The following is an 18530-nucleotide window of genomic DNA, read 5'->3' on the forward strand; positions in this document are numbered from 1 at the left end:
CTTCACTATCAAAGTTTCAGACTCCTCAATGGGTCCGGGGCCGCGGCTCGCCGCTCCTCTGTCTCAGCTCGGCTCCGCCCGAGTTCCCCTGCTCTCACTGGCTGGTGAGCCCCGGGTCCACATTTCAGTGAGAGTAGGTGGCGGATCTGTGTGAGCGTGAGGGTGCGTGTAGCAGATCTGGCCGGATATTTCGTGGGTTTTTTGCAGATCTAATTATTCTTCAACAGAAAAATGCATTGTAAGACTTGAAAATCACAATAAATTGTTGGATGCTCAGAAAAATATGAAACCCATTTTTATATATTCCTTGTTCCCAGGTCTATACTTTGGTCAAATTGGTTTTCATAAAAATTTCCACAAATTATCTATACACACTAAAATGCCTCAAATCTTGTTTAATTCATATTAAATTCTTATGAGCTCCTAAAATTATGATTATTTTTTTGCTATGTTCCTGGAGATGTTTAGTATCTGAGATAATTATTCCATGCATGTTGGATTAGTTTTGCTACTCTAATAGGTTTAAATGTGTTAATAGCCCATTATCTTATTCTTTTTCACCATTCCACTTACACCAGGCGCCACTGTAGGTAGCTCTAATAAGGTTCAAAAATTTCTACAAAAAATATATTTAAGAATCTATATGCAAGTATGCACTAAATCTAAAATCTTGTTACAAAATTCAAATATTTGTGTACAGCATTTTAAAACTACATTTCCTAGTCATTTTGGATAAAATAACATAAATATCAGATGTGGTCCAAAAAATCTGAAACTTGGCATGGAGTCATATTATGGTCATAGAAGCTTGACATAAAAAAATCACAAAATTTGACAAAATTTGGTGTATACGTTGTTCACAAATGGACACATTTCCAAAGAAGTCACAGAATATTCAACTTCAACTTCCTAATTTGAACTAGTTCGAATAATTTTTTCATTATTTTGACTTGACTTTTCGAATACTTAGTCATCCAACAGTATGTTTGTAGATTTTTTTTTGACACTCGAGGCTCGCGCATGACATGAACCCATACAAACGAGCTCACTCTTTGGATCATCCGAAGTAGCAGTACCTACTATAGAACGTCACACGCATAATGCTACTACACTGCCGTAGTAATACATACCGGTAGATTAGCATATGGACGGTATTTAGTGGAGAGAGATACGCGCACACATACGTAGCAGGGACTGGGTAGCTGATAGCCCGATCCAGTGACTACATCTCATCCGTCGATTTGACCCCGCCGTACGTCCGCCTCTAGCTTGCTTCCCTGACGGCCGGCGCGGTGGTCAGGGGCACTTGGGCCTCTTCCTGGGGCCGGCGGTGAGCATGTCGCGGTAGCAGGGGCACTCGTTGCCGCCGCCGCCGCCGCCGCCGCGCGCCCCCGTCCCTGTGGGCACGCAGTTGCACTCCTCGCAGCACAGCCCGCAGGACCTCATGCAGGCGCCCCTCGCCGCCGCGCTCGCCCGCCCGCACCGCACGCTGCACTTGCTCGCGCAGAACCCTGAAGCGGCGTCGCAGGCCTGGAGCCACGACGCGGTGAGCACGAGCAGGAGCAGCGCGGCGGCCCGCAGCGAGGACCTTGCCATCTTCTGTTCTCTCGCGCGCTCTTGTGATGAGTGGTCAGAGTGCCTGACTTGTGAGCTTGCGAGTGCGTGTATGTTTGCAGATTTGACATCGCCGTGAAGGATGCATGTGTCGGTCGACGAATGTATGTATGCAAGGTAACCCCTCGCCGTCGCCACCCTCTGTGCTCACGGCCGAGAGAGAGAGAGGCGCGGGGACGGGCCCGAGCTGGCCGGCTGGAGAGGAGCTCGTGCGGCAGCGCCCTCCGGTGACGGGGCTGGGCCGGTGCTCCGGCTGGCCGCCGGGGAGGCCGGCTGGCCGCAGACCAACGCGGGCAAGCGGGGAGTACTCCCGTGCCCTCGGATTGGCCGGCCGACGAGCAACGGTGGCTGGCGACATGCGCCCGGGAACGGCGGTGGAAGGATGCTGTGGAGGGCGCAAACGGCAGCACTGCTGGGGGAATTGACGTGGGGGAAACAACGGTGAGGATGGTGGCGAGCTCACCGAAGTGTCGGCTTGGGCAGAGGCGACTCGGAGCGGCGGGGATTGCTCGCCGGCGTGGAAGTGTGGTGGGCGGCGACTTTGGGGGGGAAAACACACGATTCCGGCAAGCCAGTGGGGAAGGAGTGGTGGATGCGCTCGGGGGAAAGCTCAGCCTCTCCCAAGGGGCGGCGAGCAGGGCGGTGCGGCGGGAGGGGCGACGAGCAGTGCGAGCGGCGCGGGGAGGGGAGCAGTGAGCAGGGCCGCGCGGGGAGGTGAGCGCGGCGTGGCCGGTGCGGCGGGAGGGGCGGCGCGGGGAGGGGAGCAGCGAGAGCACGGCGGCGCGGGGAGGGGATCGGCGAGGGGAGCCGCGGCCTTGCGCGCCGGCCGGCTCGGCACGGCCGGACCGCCGGAGGTGCGGGGCGTGGAGGAGCACCTCGATAGGATCCGGCAATGGGGAAAGACAGCCTGCCAGGTGGGACCCACATGTAAGAGACGGCAAACATGACGGAGACGGCGTCCGAGGTGATTTCCGAGCAAGCTCCGCGTGTGGGAGGGCAAATCTGAGGAGGTGGGAGAAGTAAGGGTAGAAATGAGGAAGCCGGCTCAACTAAGGGCACGCTTGTAAATGTCCCTTTTTGGTAATGTATGCAGAGCTTAATGAGTTGGGCATTTCACATTTACTTCCTGTCTTGCTCAATTAAGTGATGGCTCGTGAATCGTGATGAACCTACTTTGTTGAAGTTCTATTCTTTTTTTACTACTATTTGAACATTGATGCAAGTGTACATGATAAATTGGCGGTCATTACTCATTTTATCAAGAACCTGTTCTAGAAAAAATAAACTTAATGATCATCAGTTCATCACTGTTATATTACTGGGTTCCTTTTTTTCACATATTCCAACATTCACCATTTCCACAACCGTTTGACAATGTAGCACAATGTTGTCTACCCTCACCATCTTGTCGCATTGCTCTTACGCCTATTACCTGCTACCTGCACCCTGAGAAGCTGAATCTTTCTCATTGCTGAATGCATGTTCCTCTTCTCCAGCTTGGCCACCACAAGATCAAATGTCTCCTGCTTCGGGGCAAAACCTTTCAACACCATCTCCTCCAAGAACAAGCAAGACTGCACAAGCCTCCCATTTCGGCACAGCCAGCTCACCAGCAACGTGTAGGTGCTGAAATCTGGGGTTATGTCCTTCCTGAACATATGGCATATCAGGAACAGAAGCGTCCTCACCCACTGCCTTTTGCAGCACAGCTTCAGCAAGGGGGTGTACGTCTTGATGTCCGGCTTGCATGACTGCTCCTCCATCTGAACCAATAGCTTCAGCGCCTTCTCGGCCTGGGAGTGGTCACAGGCAGCAGAAATCAGGGTGTAGAACGTAGTCACGTTGGGTGATATACCAGTTCTGTGCATTTCTGCAACCACAAAATTTGCATCTAGAAACCTTCCAGCTCTGCCAAGTATGTATATCAGAGAATTGTAGAATGAAGCATCTGGGGTGCATGCATCCTGCTTCACCTTCTCGAAAGTATCCAGAGCTTCTTGTGTTCTCCCAGCCTTCCCTAGCGCGTGCATCACAATTGTGTATGTGATGATATTTGGAGGGCATCCTCTCCGCCGCATCTCACTCAAGATATTGCCAACTGTCTGAAAATCTTTCTCCATGCAGTACGCTTCTATGAGGCTTGTGTAAGTTACCACTGAAGGACTAAAACCGTGCTCCTCCATTTCTTTCATTGCCTTGCGAGCCTCCTTCATCATCCTCGCGTTGCACCAGCCATGGACCAATGTGTTGAAGGTACTCTCGTCAGGATGTATTGTCCCCGTCAACTGTTGGAAGGCACCCATGGCACGCTTCACGCTCCTCTCCTTGCACAATGTGTCCAATAGCACATTCATGGCCTTTGTGTCCTTTGCCACCCCAAACTGGTCCATTTTGTGGAAAGCATCAATGGCATCGCTCCATCGGTTGGCCCCACAGAGCCTCCTCATCACCTTTGTCATGGTCACAAGCGACACCAAGCCCCCGACCTCGTGCATCTGGCTGATCAAACCATACATCAAATCAAACTGCTTGAACTTGCCAAGTATGTCCACCATCGAGTCATATGAATCGGCACAATGGCAGTAGCCATCCTGGGTGCCTGCCCACATGAAGAAGCCGAATGCAGCGACCCAATCGCTGCTGAACCTGTGCAGGACCTTGTCAACAAGGCGTTTTGACACCTTGACGTGGCAACAGTCCATGGCAATCACGATGGCTTCGGGAGACGCGAACCGGGAGCTCAGAATTCGGCTAACCTCATCGAGGCCAGCCTCAAACTCAGCTTCTTCGTGGGATGCAGGACAGCTGGCGAGGATCGACAGAGGTCTGGCTCCACTACCAGTAGCAGTCTCTCTTCGCTCCTCCAAGGTTTCTGATTTGGCCGGGAGCACAAAGTCGTCATCGCCGTCGCCGTCGCCGCCCAACCCGGCGCAAGGACCACCGTCCTCTGGGTTCTTGAACCAGTCGGGCAGGTCGAACCCCGCGGTAGAAAAGCACGACGCCACGCGCTTTCCACTGTGCAGCAAGAATCCTCGCAGAGGTTCGCCTAGAACCCGCAAACACAGGCTCATGCTTCAGCGCGAAAACCAGGAGGCAAACCGTCGAGCACCTCGCGTGCGCAACCAAACCACGCGTCGTTTGAGAGTGGCAGACCAACCAATAGGCCAAGGTGGGGCGGCCGCCCTATCTACCTTCGGCAGCGAGAACCCCAACTCCAAGACTTCTCCCAGAGGTCCAATACGGCAATACCCAGCCTGCCCGTTGCCTGGTTGCGCAGCCGGCTACTGCAGTGTGTGTTCTGTTCGTCGGAGACTCGGGCGAGAGAAGGAAGGATGAAGCAGCAACTCAGGGGAGCCAACAGCAATGGGCCACTCAATGAAATGAGTATGGACTTTCGTGGGCTGGGCATTTGACTTAACTGCCTGCGTAGAAGAAAGAGGAGACCCAGCGGCCCAACGCACCCGCCAAGCAATGTTCCTGTCGTCAATCAGAATTTTAATTAGAGTCCGGATAAATCAATCCGACTTCTAATAGAATTTCAATCGAAATATGCACAATTAATATCTCGTACAATCACAAAGTTTTGTACATGAATTAAATGAACATAAAATTAATTATATTATGTAAATCTATTATATTATCCGTAGCAACACGTATATACTATGCTAGATAATATACATAAATCTTTATTAAGAAGGTAATGACTAGTTACACACGGGTCTTATATTTTCGCCTTTGCATATTTTGGCGCCTCTACACGGCTGCCTCAATCTAATATTGGCTTTGTTTGGTTCCTGTCACGATTCCTACTGCACATAAGTCGAGAAAAAAATCTTTCATGTATGAAGTCTATTTGCAAAACCTATTCAGGAATGAGTATAACTTTTCGCGACGAATCTAATGACGGTAATTAATTGATGATTGGCTATAGTGATGCTACAGTAACCATCCTCTAATTACGTGGTCAAATGCCTCATTAGATTCTTCAGAGTTTAGCGCAGGGTTTTGGAGTTGGTTTTCTAAACTGACTTAATTTGACACCATAATTAACGGTTAAAGTGTTGATTTCCTAATATTCTAGGAAAACAAACGGGACCATTTATATTCAATCCAAGACTCCACGTTGGAAGGTGATGTTTCGGACTGGCCCACGTGGCTTGCCTGTTGCCTCTGGTCCCACTATCACAGGAAGAGGAGGGGTTCACACAGAAGCATTTTTTATTTCTACTACTCTCTCTTAAAAAAAGTGTAGTTCTTAACCAATTTCAAGTTGCACAGTTATGTTTCTTTTGAAAAGATGTTCCGACAAGACGTCACTTGCATATATTTCCATAATATTTTTTAAATACATGTAAATTGCTTACTTAGACTAAAAAATGCCAATATAAATTAGTAAAAATGCTCAATTAGCTTGCTAAAGTTAGCTATCACTATCACTGAGCATGTATTAAACATCCATCTTCCCTAACACAATAGTTTGCCATCATCCTCCAATCACATCATCTGGTTATCTTCTAAATATCAACATCAATATCCTCTTAACTAAACTCAGACAAGTCAAGAAACATTTTGTTAAAAGGAAAAAATCTATATCACCCCATCACCTATGGATGGTGGAATACGTAACCCCCAACCTATGAAACGGTCTATATCACCCCCTGAACTTTCCAAAATCAATCAAATTACCCCCTAAAACAGTTTTGAAAAATCATAGTAAATCACAAAAAATCATAAATTGGAAAATCCAATTGTGTTAGACTCCAAATGAGTAGAATTACACATTGAACATATAATATGGTATGTTTTAGTATTTTTTTGCTGTAGTTGTAGATCTATGCTTTTCTTCATAGCTGTAAAAAATATACTAAAGCATATCATATTATATGTTCACTGTGTAGATCTTCTCATTTGGAGTCTAACACAATTGGATTTTCCATTTTATGATTTTTTGTGATTTACTATAATTTTTCAAAACTACTTTAGGGGGTAATTTGACCGTTTTTGAAAAATTCAGGGGAGTAATATAGACTGTTTCATAGGTTGGGAGAGTTATATAGTCCACCCCCATAGGTGAGGGGGTGATATAGATTTTTTCCTTTTGTAAAATGATGAGCAAGTTTTGTAAAATTCATAAGCAAATTAGAATACATTAAAAATTAATTTCTTACATGGAAAAATATATTTTTAAAATATAGTGGTGTGTGATCTTGTTTTGAAGCTCTTATTGAAATAAGTGCAACTGTATCCCGAATTTTGATTTGGACCCTCGATATTGAAACGACGGTCCTTTTCTTTTATTGAAATCAGGTATTCCCTACACAATGTGGAAGCAGCGAAGTGAAAATCGATATTAGAGCAGGTATAATAAGGCTGAGTAGGCGAGCGAGTCGCTGGACAGGTCAGCAAAAAGTCTTGCTGGCGGAGAGAGAAGAGAAAAGAGAAAAGAGAGAAGAGAGAAGGAGGCGGGTGAAATAGGGAAAATTGGTCTCATAGCATCAAAAAATCACGATATTCGGAAAATACCATCAAACTTTTGTGTTCCGTAAAATACCATCGAAAGAATACGTTACCGGGATATCGCATTCCGTCACATTTGGAGGAGACGCCGTCGCTTCCGTCAAACTCCTTCCCTCCGAGACGACCTGTTGCTGCCGCCGCCGCTCGCTTCTATCAAGCTCCTCCCCTCAGCCATGGCACCATGGTGGGCGGGGAGTGGAGGATGGGCGCACAAAAGGGGCAGCACGGGACGGGGACTGGCGGCCGAGCGACGTGGCGGGCCTGAGGTGCAGGGCGGGGACGGCCAGGAGCGGTGGGGCAGGGGCGGAGGGAGGATCGGTGGTGCGGCGCTGGTGGCAGCGGTGGTCGCGGCGAGGAGAAGCGGCACAGGGAAGCTCCGAGCCCTGTCGCTCCGAGCACCGAGCCACGCGGACCGTCGGAGGAGCTCGCCCGTACTGTCCACGCTTCGATTCCGCGGGGGCCGGTTGGCCGGGGTGCTGCGCTGGCTGAGCTTCCCTTTCCGCTGCTTCCATGGAGACAGGCGGATGGGAAAAATAAAATTCCAACTTTTGCTTCAATAGATTTGTAAAGGTGGGTAGTAAAATCGATTCACAACAAATCAAGGAAGCTTCTAGCACGAGCGATTGAATCGAAAGTCACCATGGCTGACGAATTTGGCCAGTGAGCATCGGGTGAGCGGCGGCGGCTCGAGCCGAGCTCGAGCGCAGCAGGATGGCCATCGTGCTCACCCGTTTGTGCTCCAGGCCAACAAGCGGATGCTACACCATCTACGGCACCTACGCGGCACAACCAGACCCTAAGACGATGCTCATAGACAGGTCGAGGCCAGCTGCGGGTGGTCGGTGGCCGGTGGCCGGCGCCGCTCGGCATGTCACGGAGGGCTCCTCGGGCCGATGGCGCCGGGAGCAGCACCAGCACCGAGACGACTGCAGCAGCGGCGAGCGCGTAGTGCTCCGCGGGCACCATCGCCGCCGTGCGGAGCAGTAGCTCGCCTGCCGACTCGGCCCCGGCGATGGCTTCCGAGCCCGACATCTTGAGCCGCGTCGGGGAAACGACGCCCATCTGCGATTTGGGAGCAGTGATTTGAGACCAAGACGACGGAAGCGACGGCGTCTCCTCCAAATGCGACGGAATGCGATATCCCGGTAAAGTTGTATTCTTTCGATGGTATTTTACGGAACGGAGAAAATTTGATGGTATTTTCCGAATATCGATCTTTAATGCTACGAGACCAATTTTCCCATACTGAAACGCCGGCGCAAAGCGCATACGTGCTTCCCGGTCTCCTATTCGCTGCGTGTTGCTGCTGAGGGACGCAACACATTAAAAGCTCGTGGACCCCGCTACTACCAGCTGCGTGTTATTGCTGAGATGGAGCGGGAGTCATCGGCTAAGGCACATCCATTATTCTCTTAGAAACTTTCCACGAAAGGAGCGACCTTACCGCAAGCCTAATATACAACCGGGCGTACTAAAATTTTAAAAAGGTATAAATGTCCCGACTTTTAAAAAAAGAGTATAAATGGTCTAAATTTGGTAGCTATTAAATATAATTGTCGGTACCCTGTAGCAGGGATACCCACTCCTACTGTAGCAAAGCAGGACTCGCATAGTCATCCGTAACTACGCCATAAGAGGCGAATCAGCCGGGCCCCACCGGTCAGGCTCTTACCTCACCGGGCCAACGGCCCCGGACCCGCTCCCTGGTCTGGGACGGGTCCGGTGACGCCACGTGTCCCTGAGGAGGGGAAACTCCGAGCCAACAGCCGAGGGCTCGGACCCTCCCATAGGGGTCCGGGACCTCCCCGCGTCCGTCCGGACCTCCCACGCGCGTAGAGCCAGGATACCGCCGGGGCGGGGTCCGGGGGCGCCACGTGTCCCGCAGGCGCGGGCGCGAGTCTTCCGCTGGAAGACTCGCCCACCCACCGCATTCAATGCGGGTGGTTGAGGCGTGCTCTGCCGCCGCGGCACGCGGGGCAGCCTTTGTCAGACCTCACTGTAGACTACGTATTACCGAGGTACACAGGACAGCCGCATGGGCCGCATCCGCGCAGAGCCCGTCTGCCGCATTAAATGGATACGACGGCACGGAACTTTTTCATCATATCACCTATGGCGCAAGCTACACGGCCCGTTCTGCTACGCTGCAGGCAACGCCGCAAGCTACACCCTGGCGCCGTTTCGACAAGACAGGGTATGGATATGCAGGACGGAGGATCTTCACGGACAGAGCAAGGGAATCCAGGAATGAGATCTCCGTCGCCTGCAATGCCATAATGTCTGTACAGTATGTTATTATACACTACATCGTTGGGCCCACTTGTCGGGGACTCAACGGCCATGTACGCGCCTCTCTTGAAATATAAAAGGGAGGCGCTCGCTGCACACTGCAGGCTCTCTCACACTCTCCAGACTCTCTCGAGACGAAGGGAACACAAGTAATACAATATACAGTGGACGTAGGGTATTACACTCCGGCGGCCCGAACCACTCTAAACCTGTTGTGTTCATCGTGTTCTTCCAGCGAGATCGAACTAGTCCTAGCTAACCCCCGAGTACTCACCCTCTGGGTTTAGACGGGTGCCTTACGCCACCCGGCTGTGGTTTGCACACCACGACAATAATCTATTGTACAAGCGCATAGTAGTATGTTTCGTGTTCACAGATATGCAAGCACAGGTTCCATGCCCGACGAACCACAAAAGTTAATGGCGGAGCTCTCAGTATGGCAAGGTGTGGCCGTTGCCATACCTTGTTCTACTGGAGTTCTTCTACTTCTTATACATCCTTGTTCATTTTGGTAGTTTTTTCTATACTATCACCATGAATTAAGATTTGCGCCATACCTCAACAGTAATCTGCCCTCCGCCACGGTGACAAAAGGTTACACCATTCCACGGCACTGTACGCGATCGACGCCGGCCGACGAGTCGGATTGTTTTTGCTTAATTATTATCTTAACTGATGAGAGCCATCATCATAAGCCTAGGCGCTGCGGTTGAAGCCGAAGCAGGAGCAGCCCTGGGCGACGTGGTCGTCGATGGGCGTCATGCCGCCCTTACCGCTGCCGGTGTCCATCTTCTCCAGCAGCGCCACCACCTCCGACATCTCCGGCCGGTTGTCCGGGTTCCCGTCCCAGCACCGCATCATGATGTCCGACATCGCCCGCGGGCAGCACCGCGGGATGTCCGGCCGGATGCCCTGCAAGTCCATGGCCGGCCGGTTCAGAAATCAGAGAATCGAGATCGAGCCGCGCGCGCTGCAACTTGAAACGTACGCACCAGCTTGACGACGTGGTAGGAGATGTCGGCGAGGCTGTAGTTGGGGTAGGCCATGGCGCAGCAGTAGGTCTCCCAGAGCAGGATGCCGAAGCTGTAGACGTCGCACTTGTGGTCGTAGGGCTTGCCCTGCAGCACCTCGGGCGCCATGTAGCCGAGCGTGCCCGTCTGCCCCGTCACCTCGCAGCTCGGCGCCTCCACGCGCGCCACCCCGAAGTCGGCGATCTTGAGCGTCCGCTTCCGGTCCAGCAGCATGTTCTCCGCCTTCACGTCGCGGTGCATGATCTTCTTCGAGTGCAGGTAGCTCAGCCTGCAGGTTCGGTTCGATCAGTTCCCATGCATCAGCGAGCAAAGCGTACGTGGTGGCGCCTGACCAATAACAGGATGTGTATGTGCAGCAGAACCTACACTACTAGTACGTACTCACCCTCTGGCGAGGTCGAGCGCGAGGTGGACAACCTTCTTGTAGGACAGCTTCTTGTCGCGGTGGTTGTACAGCAGCGTCTTGAGAGTGCCGCCGTGCTGGAACTCGACCACCACGACGCAGCACTCCTTGGGCACGGCGCGGCCGCCGCCCTTCTTGGGGATCTTCAGCTGGGACGTGCCCATCGACGCGCCCACGAACTGTACGCGCGCGCGCAGACAGGTTTCAGATGCAGGGATTCAGATCATAGATGTGCAGGATGGAGTAATAAGGTACCTTGGTGACGTTGGGGTGGTCAAGCTTCTGCCAGACGGCGACCTCCTTCTCGAAGGCCTCGCGGTGCTTCGCCGACGACTCCTGCCCGTCATGGCCCCAGTCCAGCACCTTCACTGCATACATAGACGACATACAGAAACAATGCCTTACCGATCGACACAGTATATTCGTTGTGAGAATGCGGGACGAAATCTGTATGGAGAATGGAGCCCCTTTTTTCAGTCTCTCTTCTTCAGAGACGACTTCCTGCTCTCCGGCTCCCCTAAATAAATCCTTAAATCCCATGTTGCCTCGCCATGCCCGCCAACCAATCATCTGCACCGTCGACCATCCTTCTTGCTCTGGTTCTTCTAAAAGTTCCAAATAAAACTAACCGACATTTCCTTTCTCTCTCCTTAGTCATTACACCCTCTGCTGTTCTGAATACTACGCACTTCACAATCATGGTGGTTACGTTTGGATCCAGCTTTCTTGTCCCGAATGACTCAATGCTTACCTCAACCCCTCTCCCAACTATAATAATAATAATAATAATAATACTAAAGTTTTCCGTAGCCTTTAACATAAAAGAGCCTGTAACTATATATCGTTTCTCGCCAATGGTTTTATTAGTCAAGACAGTGACGTACCACTATCAACGTATACTAGGCATAATACTCTCACTATGGCCACATCTAACGATTTCACATTTTCTTTATCAGATCAAATCTTTAAAATGCACAAAACATGGGGCATGCCAAATTAAAATCGCACATGGTCCTCCCTGATCCCCACCCACCATGCATGCTAATAATAAAAAGAATTCGCGCTTCTTTTGTTCAACCTTGAACGGACACAACATTACTACTGACTATGACTCCACCATAATTACAGCCAAGATATATCTCTAGTCATAAATACGGCGATTACAAAGATCCGGTCAAACATTTAAAACTTTGGCCATCAATAAATTTTTAAAACATTTTCTTGAGGCGGAACCAAACACCATTGAACCTAGGCACAAGCACACCCAAATCTCTGGCAACACGAGTGATTATTGCATAAGTCAGGGAAATGACCTACTCATAAATGTTGCTTCAAGGAAGTCCCACTGCAGTGACTAGGATAGTTTCTATAGCATTTAGTATATTATTTAATATGGTGCCGTGTAGAATGTTTTGCTGATTTGGCAATGCAATTAAAGAGGAGAGAAAGGAAGAGATCAAGAAACCAGATCTCATGCAAGAAAGGGCTTCTTGCACAAAAATCGAAGTCTAAGAAACTACATAGCACCCATTGGAATGGATATTCCAAATACCAAGATAGAATTAAAGAGTGGGGAGGAAGGGGATTGGTAGAGAGAGGAGAAAGATCATTGGAGAAATTTATTTTTTAACCACTACTACAAATTATGCATTAGGAACTATAGTTTCTTAAGTGGTGTTTATATGACACACTAACCTCATAAGTTCCTTGGTTGGGAGTAGTTTCTTGGTTGGGGCTGCCTCATAAGTTCCCATAAGAACAAAAATGAAAAATCATGACCGGCTGTGGCAGCACCATCCACAATCATGGAAGTTGTACTTCACAGCTGGCCCATTGTCACCTAGGCCACCTAAGGTCAATCTCAATGGAAGTTTCATGATATTAAATATCATCAATTTTATTGACATGGCAAGAAAAAAGAAGAATGGAGTTTTATGGGATGTGACGAGAGTTTTATCACCACGAAACTGTGTTTTGAGACTGACCTAATTATTTTGCTGAAAGTACTCCAATGGACCAGAAATGCTGTCACCAGCGCAACCTCGCCAGGGCGGCCGGCACCCTTTGATGCCCGCGGCGCCGTCCGGCGAGGTCTCATCGGCAGAATCGCTCACTATTGAGATTGGCCTAATATCAGTTGGACGCGCGTCCGGCCGGAAGGCTATGGCTGACAGAGCAGCTAGGTTTCATCACATCGAACAAATCTAGGGGAAGGCGCCACGCACTCATCGTACATTGTGCGCGCGCACCGTATGAACAAACGTACCTGCGACGTCGAGGCCGTCGTAGGTGCCGCGGTAGACGACGCCGAAGGTGCCGTGCGCGATCTGGTTGTGGATGTCGAGCTTGGCGAGGTCGATCTCCCACTCGAGCAGCAGCGGCTCCGGCAGCGGCGACGCCGACCGCTGCGACCGCTGGTGCTCCATCCACGCGTGCGACCGCGTCCTCTCCAGCTGCATGTCCAGGGTCTTGAGGTCGACCATGTCCGCCCGCACGTACAACCCGTTGTCGGCCCCGGCCCTCACGAACGCGTCGCCGCCGCCGTTGCAGCCGCCGCCGCTGGCGGCGGCGCCGGCGGCGGCGTTGCTGCTGCTCCCGCCGAAGCTGTGGCTGCGGCCGCGAGCAGCGCCGCCGGCCATTGCGATCGGGCGCGTCGCTAGGTTAGATCAGATGGGGATTGTGGGTGATGTGGTCTCCTCTCCTTACCAATTAAATCAATGCTCCCTCTCTGCTTGCATGCAAGATCTCCTTCTGCCCTTTTCCCCACTTGTGTTAGGATCAAAGATGCATGGAGACAAATCTGGCTGCACCTCGTCTTAATTGGGAAGCAAATACTTGAATGCGAGTCATTTAGCAGCACCAAATTTTGAGCGAGGATGCATGCTATTTATCAACCATGTCGATAAGGTTGAGCAAATTAAATCGCCGATATTTCTAAAATAATCAGATGGTAAAAATCTCAAAAATGCAACGAACACACGAGAACAGGCAAAGAAACGGAAGGAAAACAAAGAATAGATCAACTGTGGATATAAAGAGGTTAAACCAAAGAAAAAAATCTATTAGCAAAGGAATAACTAGGGACTGCGCTAAAATAAAATGAAGGAGAAGGCAATAATGGGATTAGCCGAGATCGAGGAAAAGCTACGCTAAAACAGACTGAGTTTTTTTTTTGGAAAATAGGAAAATGTGCCTGGGTCTAGAGCGATTAAATGGGATGGAATCACGGAGTTTGTTGGCGAGCGCGAGGATAAGGACTGGGACGTGTTCACGCGTTCTTTTTTTTCAGATAATAGAGCAAATCAGAGCTGTTATTGAGCCATGGCCCGAGTTCACGCGTTCTTTTCTTTTTCCCAGATAAAAGAGCAAATCAGAGCTGTTATTGGGCCATGGCCCGATTATTGTACAGTTCAGCGGTCAGATCGGGTCCACTGGGCCGGCCGAGTTTCGTCTCTGTGCACTGTTAGGCTGTTTGCAACCACTCGGGCTTATGATTTTTGCTCTCTAGCACTAACCAGAAAGAACCTGAAGCTTCCATACATCCCAAGCCGCCGCCTCGCATTCGCAATTGGTCTGTATGATGACCGGTCCTTTGCGACCACTGAGCGGCTAACCGCAAGCCCTCGAGACCAGGGTTTTCTTTCCCAACCGGACACCCCAAACCGGAGCCCTCCGGTTCCGGTTTATCGGACCGGTTTGACCGGTTACCGGTAGAAATCGGTCAAATTCAAATTTGAATTCAAAAAACTCAGTTCAACAGGTTCGTACCGGTATACCGATCGGTTAGACTGGTTTACCGGCCGGTTTGACCGATTTGAATTCAAATTCAAATTTAAAATCGCATGTGTAACCGGTTTGGACCGGTATACCGGCCGGTTTGACCGGTTTACCAAGTGGGTTTTAATGGGCCGTCTCATTTTTTTTTTCTTTTTTGTTTTAACTTTAAATACCCGAAAAATATGTTAAACCAACGAATTTTTGAGAAAATTTGACACCATTAGATTCGTCGCACCTTAAAGTATTTTTAGGAATTTTTTGAGAATTTTTCATTTTTTTTAATTCAAATTTGAATTTTGAATTTGAGCCGGTTTGGTACCGGCCCAAACCGGACCGGTTCCCAACGGTAAGGTGAACCCTGCTCAAGACACGCATGAGCTTCCGACTGAAAAGAACACGCCACGCTGTGAGGACAACGAGGCTGTTCTCTGATGAATAGTGTTCGGCTGGCGGCTGCCTTCGGCTGGAAGCAGCAGCTCGCACAGCCGCAACCAGCCGGAAGGAGGCCCGCCAAACACGGTGAGAATGAATAGTATTATATGAGAGGAAATAAGCCAAAACAAATCGAGACAAGTCGAGAACCGAACAGGCTGAACACGTGACCCTCGCTGTGAGGACAACGTGACCCTCACTGTCACGTGCCACCACGCCAACGCCCGCAGTGGATAACTAATGACTTGCATTTTCAGTCTGCATTCCGGAAACCAAAAGACAAGATTGTTTTCTTTGAGAGAGAGAGCGAGAGAGATGACAGATTGTACAGCAGTTAGAAACTTATTAGTATATTCCATTGAACAATTTTCGGAAAGCAAAGCAAATCACATAGCCTAAAACAAATTAGAGTAAAGTACGTCACCGGTCCCTAAACTTATTCGACCGTGTCATCCCGGTTTCTAAACTCGTAAATCAATCGTTTAGGTCCTCAAACTTATTTGATTGTATCATTCTGATCTCTAAACTTATAAACTATTTGTTTAGATCCTCAAACTTGTCTAGTCATATCATCCCAGTCCTTAAATTTGATTTTGAGTCTCATCTAATTCTAAATTGAACTATCTAAAACTTCTATATCAAAAAATAATTTATAACTTTTCCATATGAACTTGAATGAAGGCAAAATTTATATTAAAATTATCTCTCTCGATGCGATCTACAATTTTACAGTTGATTTTTTTAATTAAAATTGTTTAGAGCCCCAAAATTTAATTTTAATTTTTAAATTTCAAAATCTATAAACTTACAATAATATTTTAAGATCCTAAACATTTTTTATTCAAAAATATTTTAACTACAAAATTGTAGATTATGTTGAGAGCTATCATTTTCATATAAAATTAATTTTCATTTAAGTTCATATGAAAAATTATAAATTATTTTTTAATATATAAATTTTAGATCGTCTTGTTTTGACCCATATGAGACTCAAAATCAAATTTAGAAACTGAAATGACATAATCGTAGATCGCCTTATTTTGACTCATATGAGACTTAAAATCAAATTTAGAGACTAGAATGACATGATCGAACAAATTAGAAGACGTAAATATTTGATTTTCTAGTTTAGGTACCAAAATAACACAGCGAAACAAGTTTATGGACCGAAATGATATAAATGGACAAATTTGAGAATTTGAATGGTCGATTTGTGAATTTAGAGACCGAAATGACACAACGACACAAATTTAAAGACCGATGATAGATTTTAATTAACAAATTATTTCACTGTACAGGGGAATTCAGGCAGAAATTAGAGATTCAGAGACAGGGCAAGGGTGCCAAGGGTAAGGACAAGGCAAGGCGCCCTCCAAGATCCCCTCCTCTCGCTGTCTGCCGGCCGTGGCGTGGCGTGGCGTGCTCAAGAATCCGCCGCCCTGAAGAGCGTGAGGAGGGAGAGGAAGAGGTTGATGACGTCGAGGTAGAGCGCGACGGCGGCCCAGACGTACTCGTCGTAGGAGTAGCGCTTGATGAGGTTGTCGGTGTCGTAGATGATGTAGCCGCAGAAGACGAGCGCCGCCAGGCCGCCGTAGACCATGAGCGAGACGCGGCCGAGCGGGAAGAAGAGCTGGATGAGCGCGAACACCATGAGGATCATGATGGCGGCGAAGAGGAAGGGGCCCAGGAAGTTGAAGTCGTGGCCGCGCCTGGCCGCCCAGAAGGTGTAGGCCGTCAGGCTCACCACCACCACCGACGTGAGGATGGCCGACTCGAGGATCACCTCCCCCTTGGTGAAGGCGCAGGTGAGGCCGACGGCGAAGCTGATGGCGACGGTGAAGACGCCCAGCAGCAGCAGGTTCACCGGGTGGTGCTGGTAGTAGTAGTACAGCGGGCACAGCACTGCAACGAGATCGAGATCGAATCTGCTGTTAGTGGCAGGACAAAATTTAATCCATGGATGGAACGAAATCGAATCAGGAGCTGTTTCGTACCGATGAACGGGAGGATGGTGAGGAAGATGTAGAGCCCGAACCCGCCGGGCGTGGAGACGAAGAAGTGCGCGACGGGGCGGACGTAGACGACGAAGGCGGCGACGGCGACGGTGAGCAGCATCTGGATGGAGAGGATGCTGTACACCTTCCGGATGAAGGCCCACCGCAGGCGCGGGTCCTCGAGCATCATCGGGTACAGCGGCCGCGCTGCCTGCCCCGTTTCCGCATCGCCGGCGTACCACTCGGGCCCCTTGGGCGGCGGCCGGAAGTACATCTTCTTCCCCCTCCCCTGTGGTGCCTCCCTCTCTGCCACGGTGCCACCCCTCTCCTTTTCCCGGCGGTGCACGGACACGCCGCGCGCGGGTCGCTAGCGCTACGCTCGGAGCAGGCGGCTTCTCCTTCTTGGTCGCTGTCGTTGAGCGGTGGCTGCTGCGGTGGGGGGCTCGCCGGGCGGGGGAGGTCTTAAGGAGGCGGGGAATGGGCCAATGGGGGAGACCGGTGGATGGCGCCGGAGAGGGGCTGAACGTTCGCGAGGATTCCGTCCTCTGGCGGTGCGGTGCGGGTCCGACGCGGCAGGGATCTGAGGCTGACGCGTGGGTCCCACGCGCGCGAGCCGCAGTCTAGTCACGTCGGCCTCCGTCTGGTGGCGTCTGGAGCGGGGTTGACGGGAGAGGAGAGGAGAGGAGAAGAACGGGCTCGGGAGAGATGCGTTGCTTTTGCTCAGCGGCGCCGCGGCGGGGGCATCGCGGCTGTTCCGTTTTCTTCTGGGGTTTGCCTGCGCTTTTCGACGCGTCCAGCAGAGCAGCCTCATCCCATTGGCCATTGGGATTTCTCTGGCCGAAGCAAAGCATGATTAATGCTTGGGTGTACATAGATGGGCAGCTGCATTAGCCGAATGCACTGCTGAGCCTGCTGTGATGAAATTAACGACGCGAATTCGTTTTTCCTTGCATTTGGATGGTCGAAGTTAGCGATCAAACGGTTCAAATTGGGAATTGCGTCGTTTCGATCGACTGATTGTTTTCTTCTTAGATGAATTTATAGCAACTACAACAGTTTATGTAAATCACTTTGGAGAGGTAAAAAAAATAAAGGATGGTTTTTTTTAGGGAAACACCGGGGGACGATGAGTCCCCACCTGAATTAAATTCCATAGATGCCGGGCGACCGGTGATGGAAGTTTTGCGCGGGGCGCAGTTACAAAGTTCAGTTACATATGGTAACAGTGCCGTGATAATTGAGCAGGAATGAAGCGGCGAGGGGCGTTACATGACAAAGAGATATCTCCAGTGTTCAATGTCACTACGTTGCGAGGCGGGCAGTCGGCAGCTCCAAAGCTCAGCGGTATCGCGGCAAGAGGAAAGCAGGCGGCGGAGGTCTGGAGCGCGATGGCGGAAGACAATCTCATGATGGTGTAGCCAGAGTTCCCAGAACATAGGAGGGTCATTGTGTGAAGGGTTCTTGATGGGGCGC

The 18530-nt window shown here is 50.1% G+C and overlaps 4 protein-coding genes across 4 annotated transcripts; all 4 read right to left on the minus strand.

The window, feature by feature from the left end:
* Window positions 1-923: 923 nt before the first annotated feature.
* On the minus strand, window positions 924-2679 carry LOC120690132 (peamaclein-like). The gene has a single exon (XM_039972656.1). The coding sequence runs from the start codon at window positions 1594-1596 to the stop codon at window positions 1297-1299; it is 300 nt and encodes a 99-aa protein (XP_039828590.1). The 5' UTR covers window positions 1597-2679; the 3' UTR covers window positions 924-1296.
* Window positions 2680-2900: 221 nt separating this feature from the next.
* LOC120690131 (pentatricopeptide repeat-containing protein At3g22670, mitochondrial-like) lies at window positions 2901-4989 on the minus strand. Its single transcript, XM_039972655.1, has one exon. The coding sequence runs from the start codon at window positions 4683-4685 to the stop codon at window positions 3012-3014; it is 1674 nt and encodes a 557-aa protein (XP_039828589.1). The 5' UTR covers window positions 4686-4989; the 3' UTR covers window positions 2901-3011.
* Window positions 4990-10081: 5092 nt separating this feature from the next.
* On the minus strand, window positions 10082-13403 carry LOC120688667 (serine/threonine-protein kinase STY13-like; the record flags this gene model as incomplete). The annotated part of the gene is made up of 5 exons (XM_039971062.1): window positions 10082-10332; window positions 10413-10719; window positions 10837-11033; window positions 11110-11222; window positions 13121-13403. Coding segments are annotated over 5 exons (1116 nt in total), but the record flags the coding sequence as incomplete, so codon positions are not given.
* Window positions 13404-16310: 2907 nt separating this feature from the next.
* LOC120690133 (protein LIFEGUARD 2-like) lies at window positions 16311-17596 on the minus strand. Its single transcript, XM_039972657.1, has 2 exons — window positions 17058-17596; window positions 16311-16965 (listed from the first exon to the last, which is right to left on the minus strand). Exons 1-2 carry the CDS (start codon window positions 17329-17331, stop codon window positions 16487-16489), a joined length of 753 nt encoding a protein of 250 aa, XP_039828591.1. The 5' UTR covers window positions 17332-17596; the 3' UTR covers window positions 16311-16486.
* Window positions 17597-18530: the final 934 nt, after the last annotated feature.

This window comes from Panicum virgatum, chromosome 9N, assembly GCF_016808335.1.
Source record: "Panicum virgatum strain AP13 chromosome 9N, P.virgatum_v5, whole genome shotgun sequence".
NCBI lineage: Eukaryota > Viridiplantae > Streptophyta > Magnoliopsida > Poales > Poaceae > Panicum > Panicum virgatum.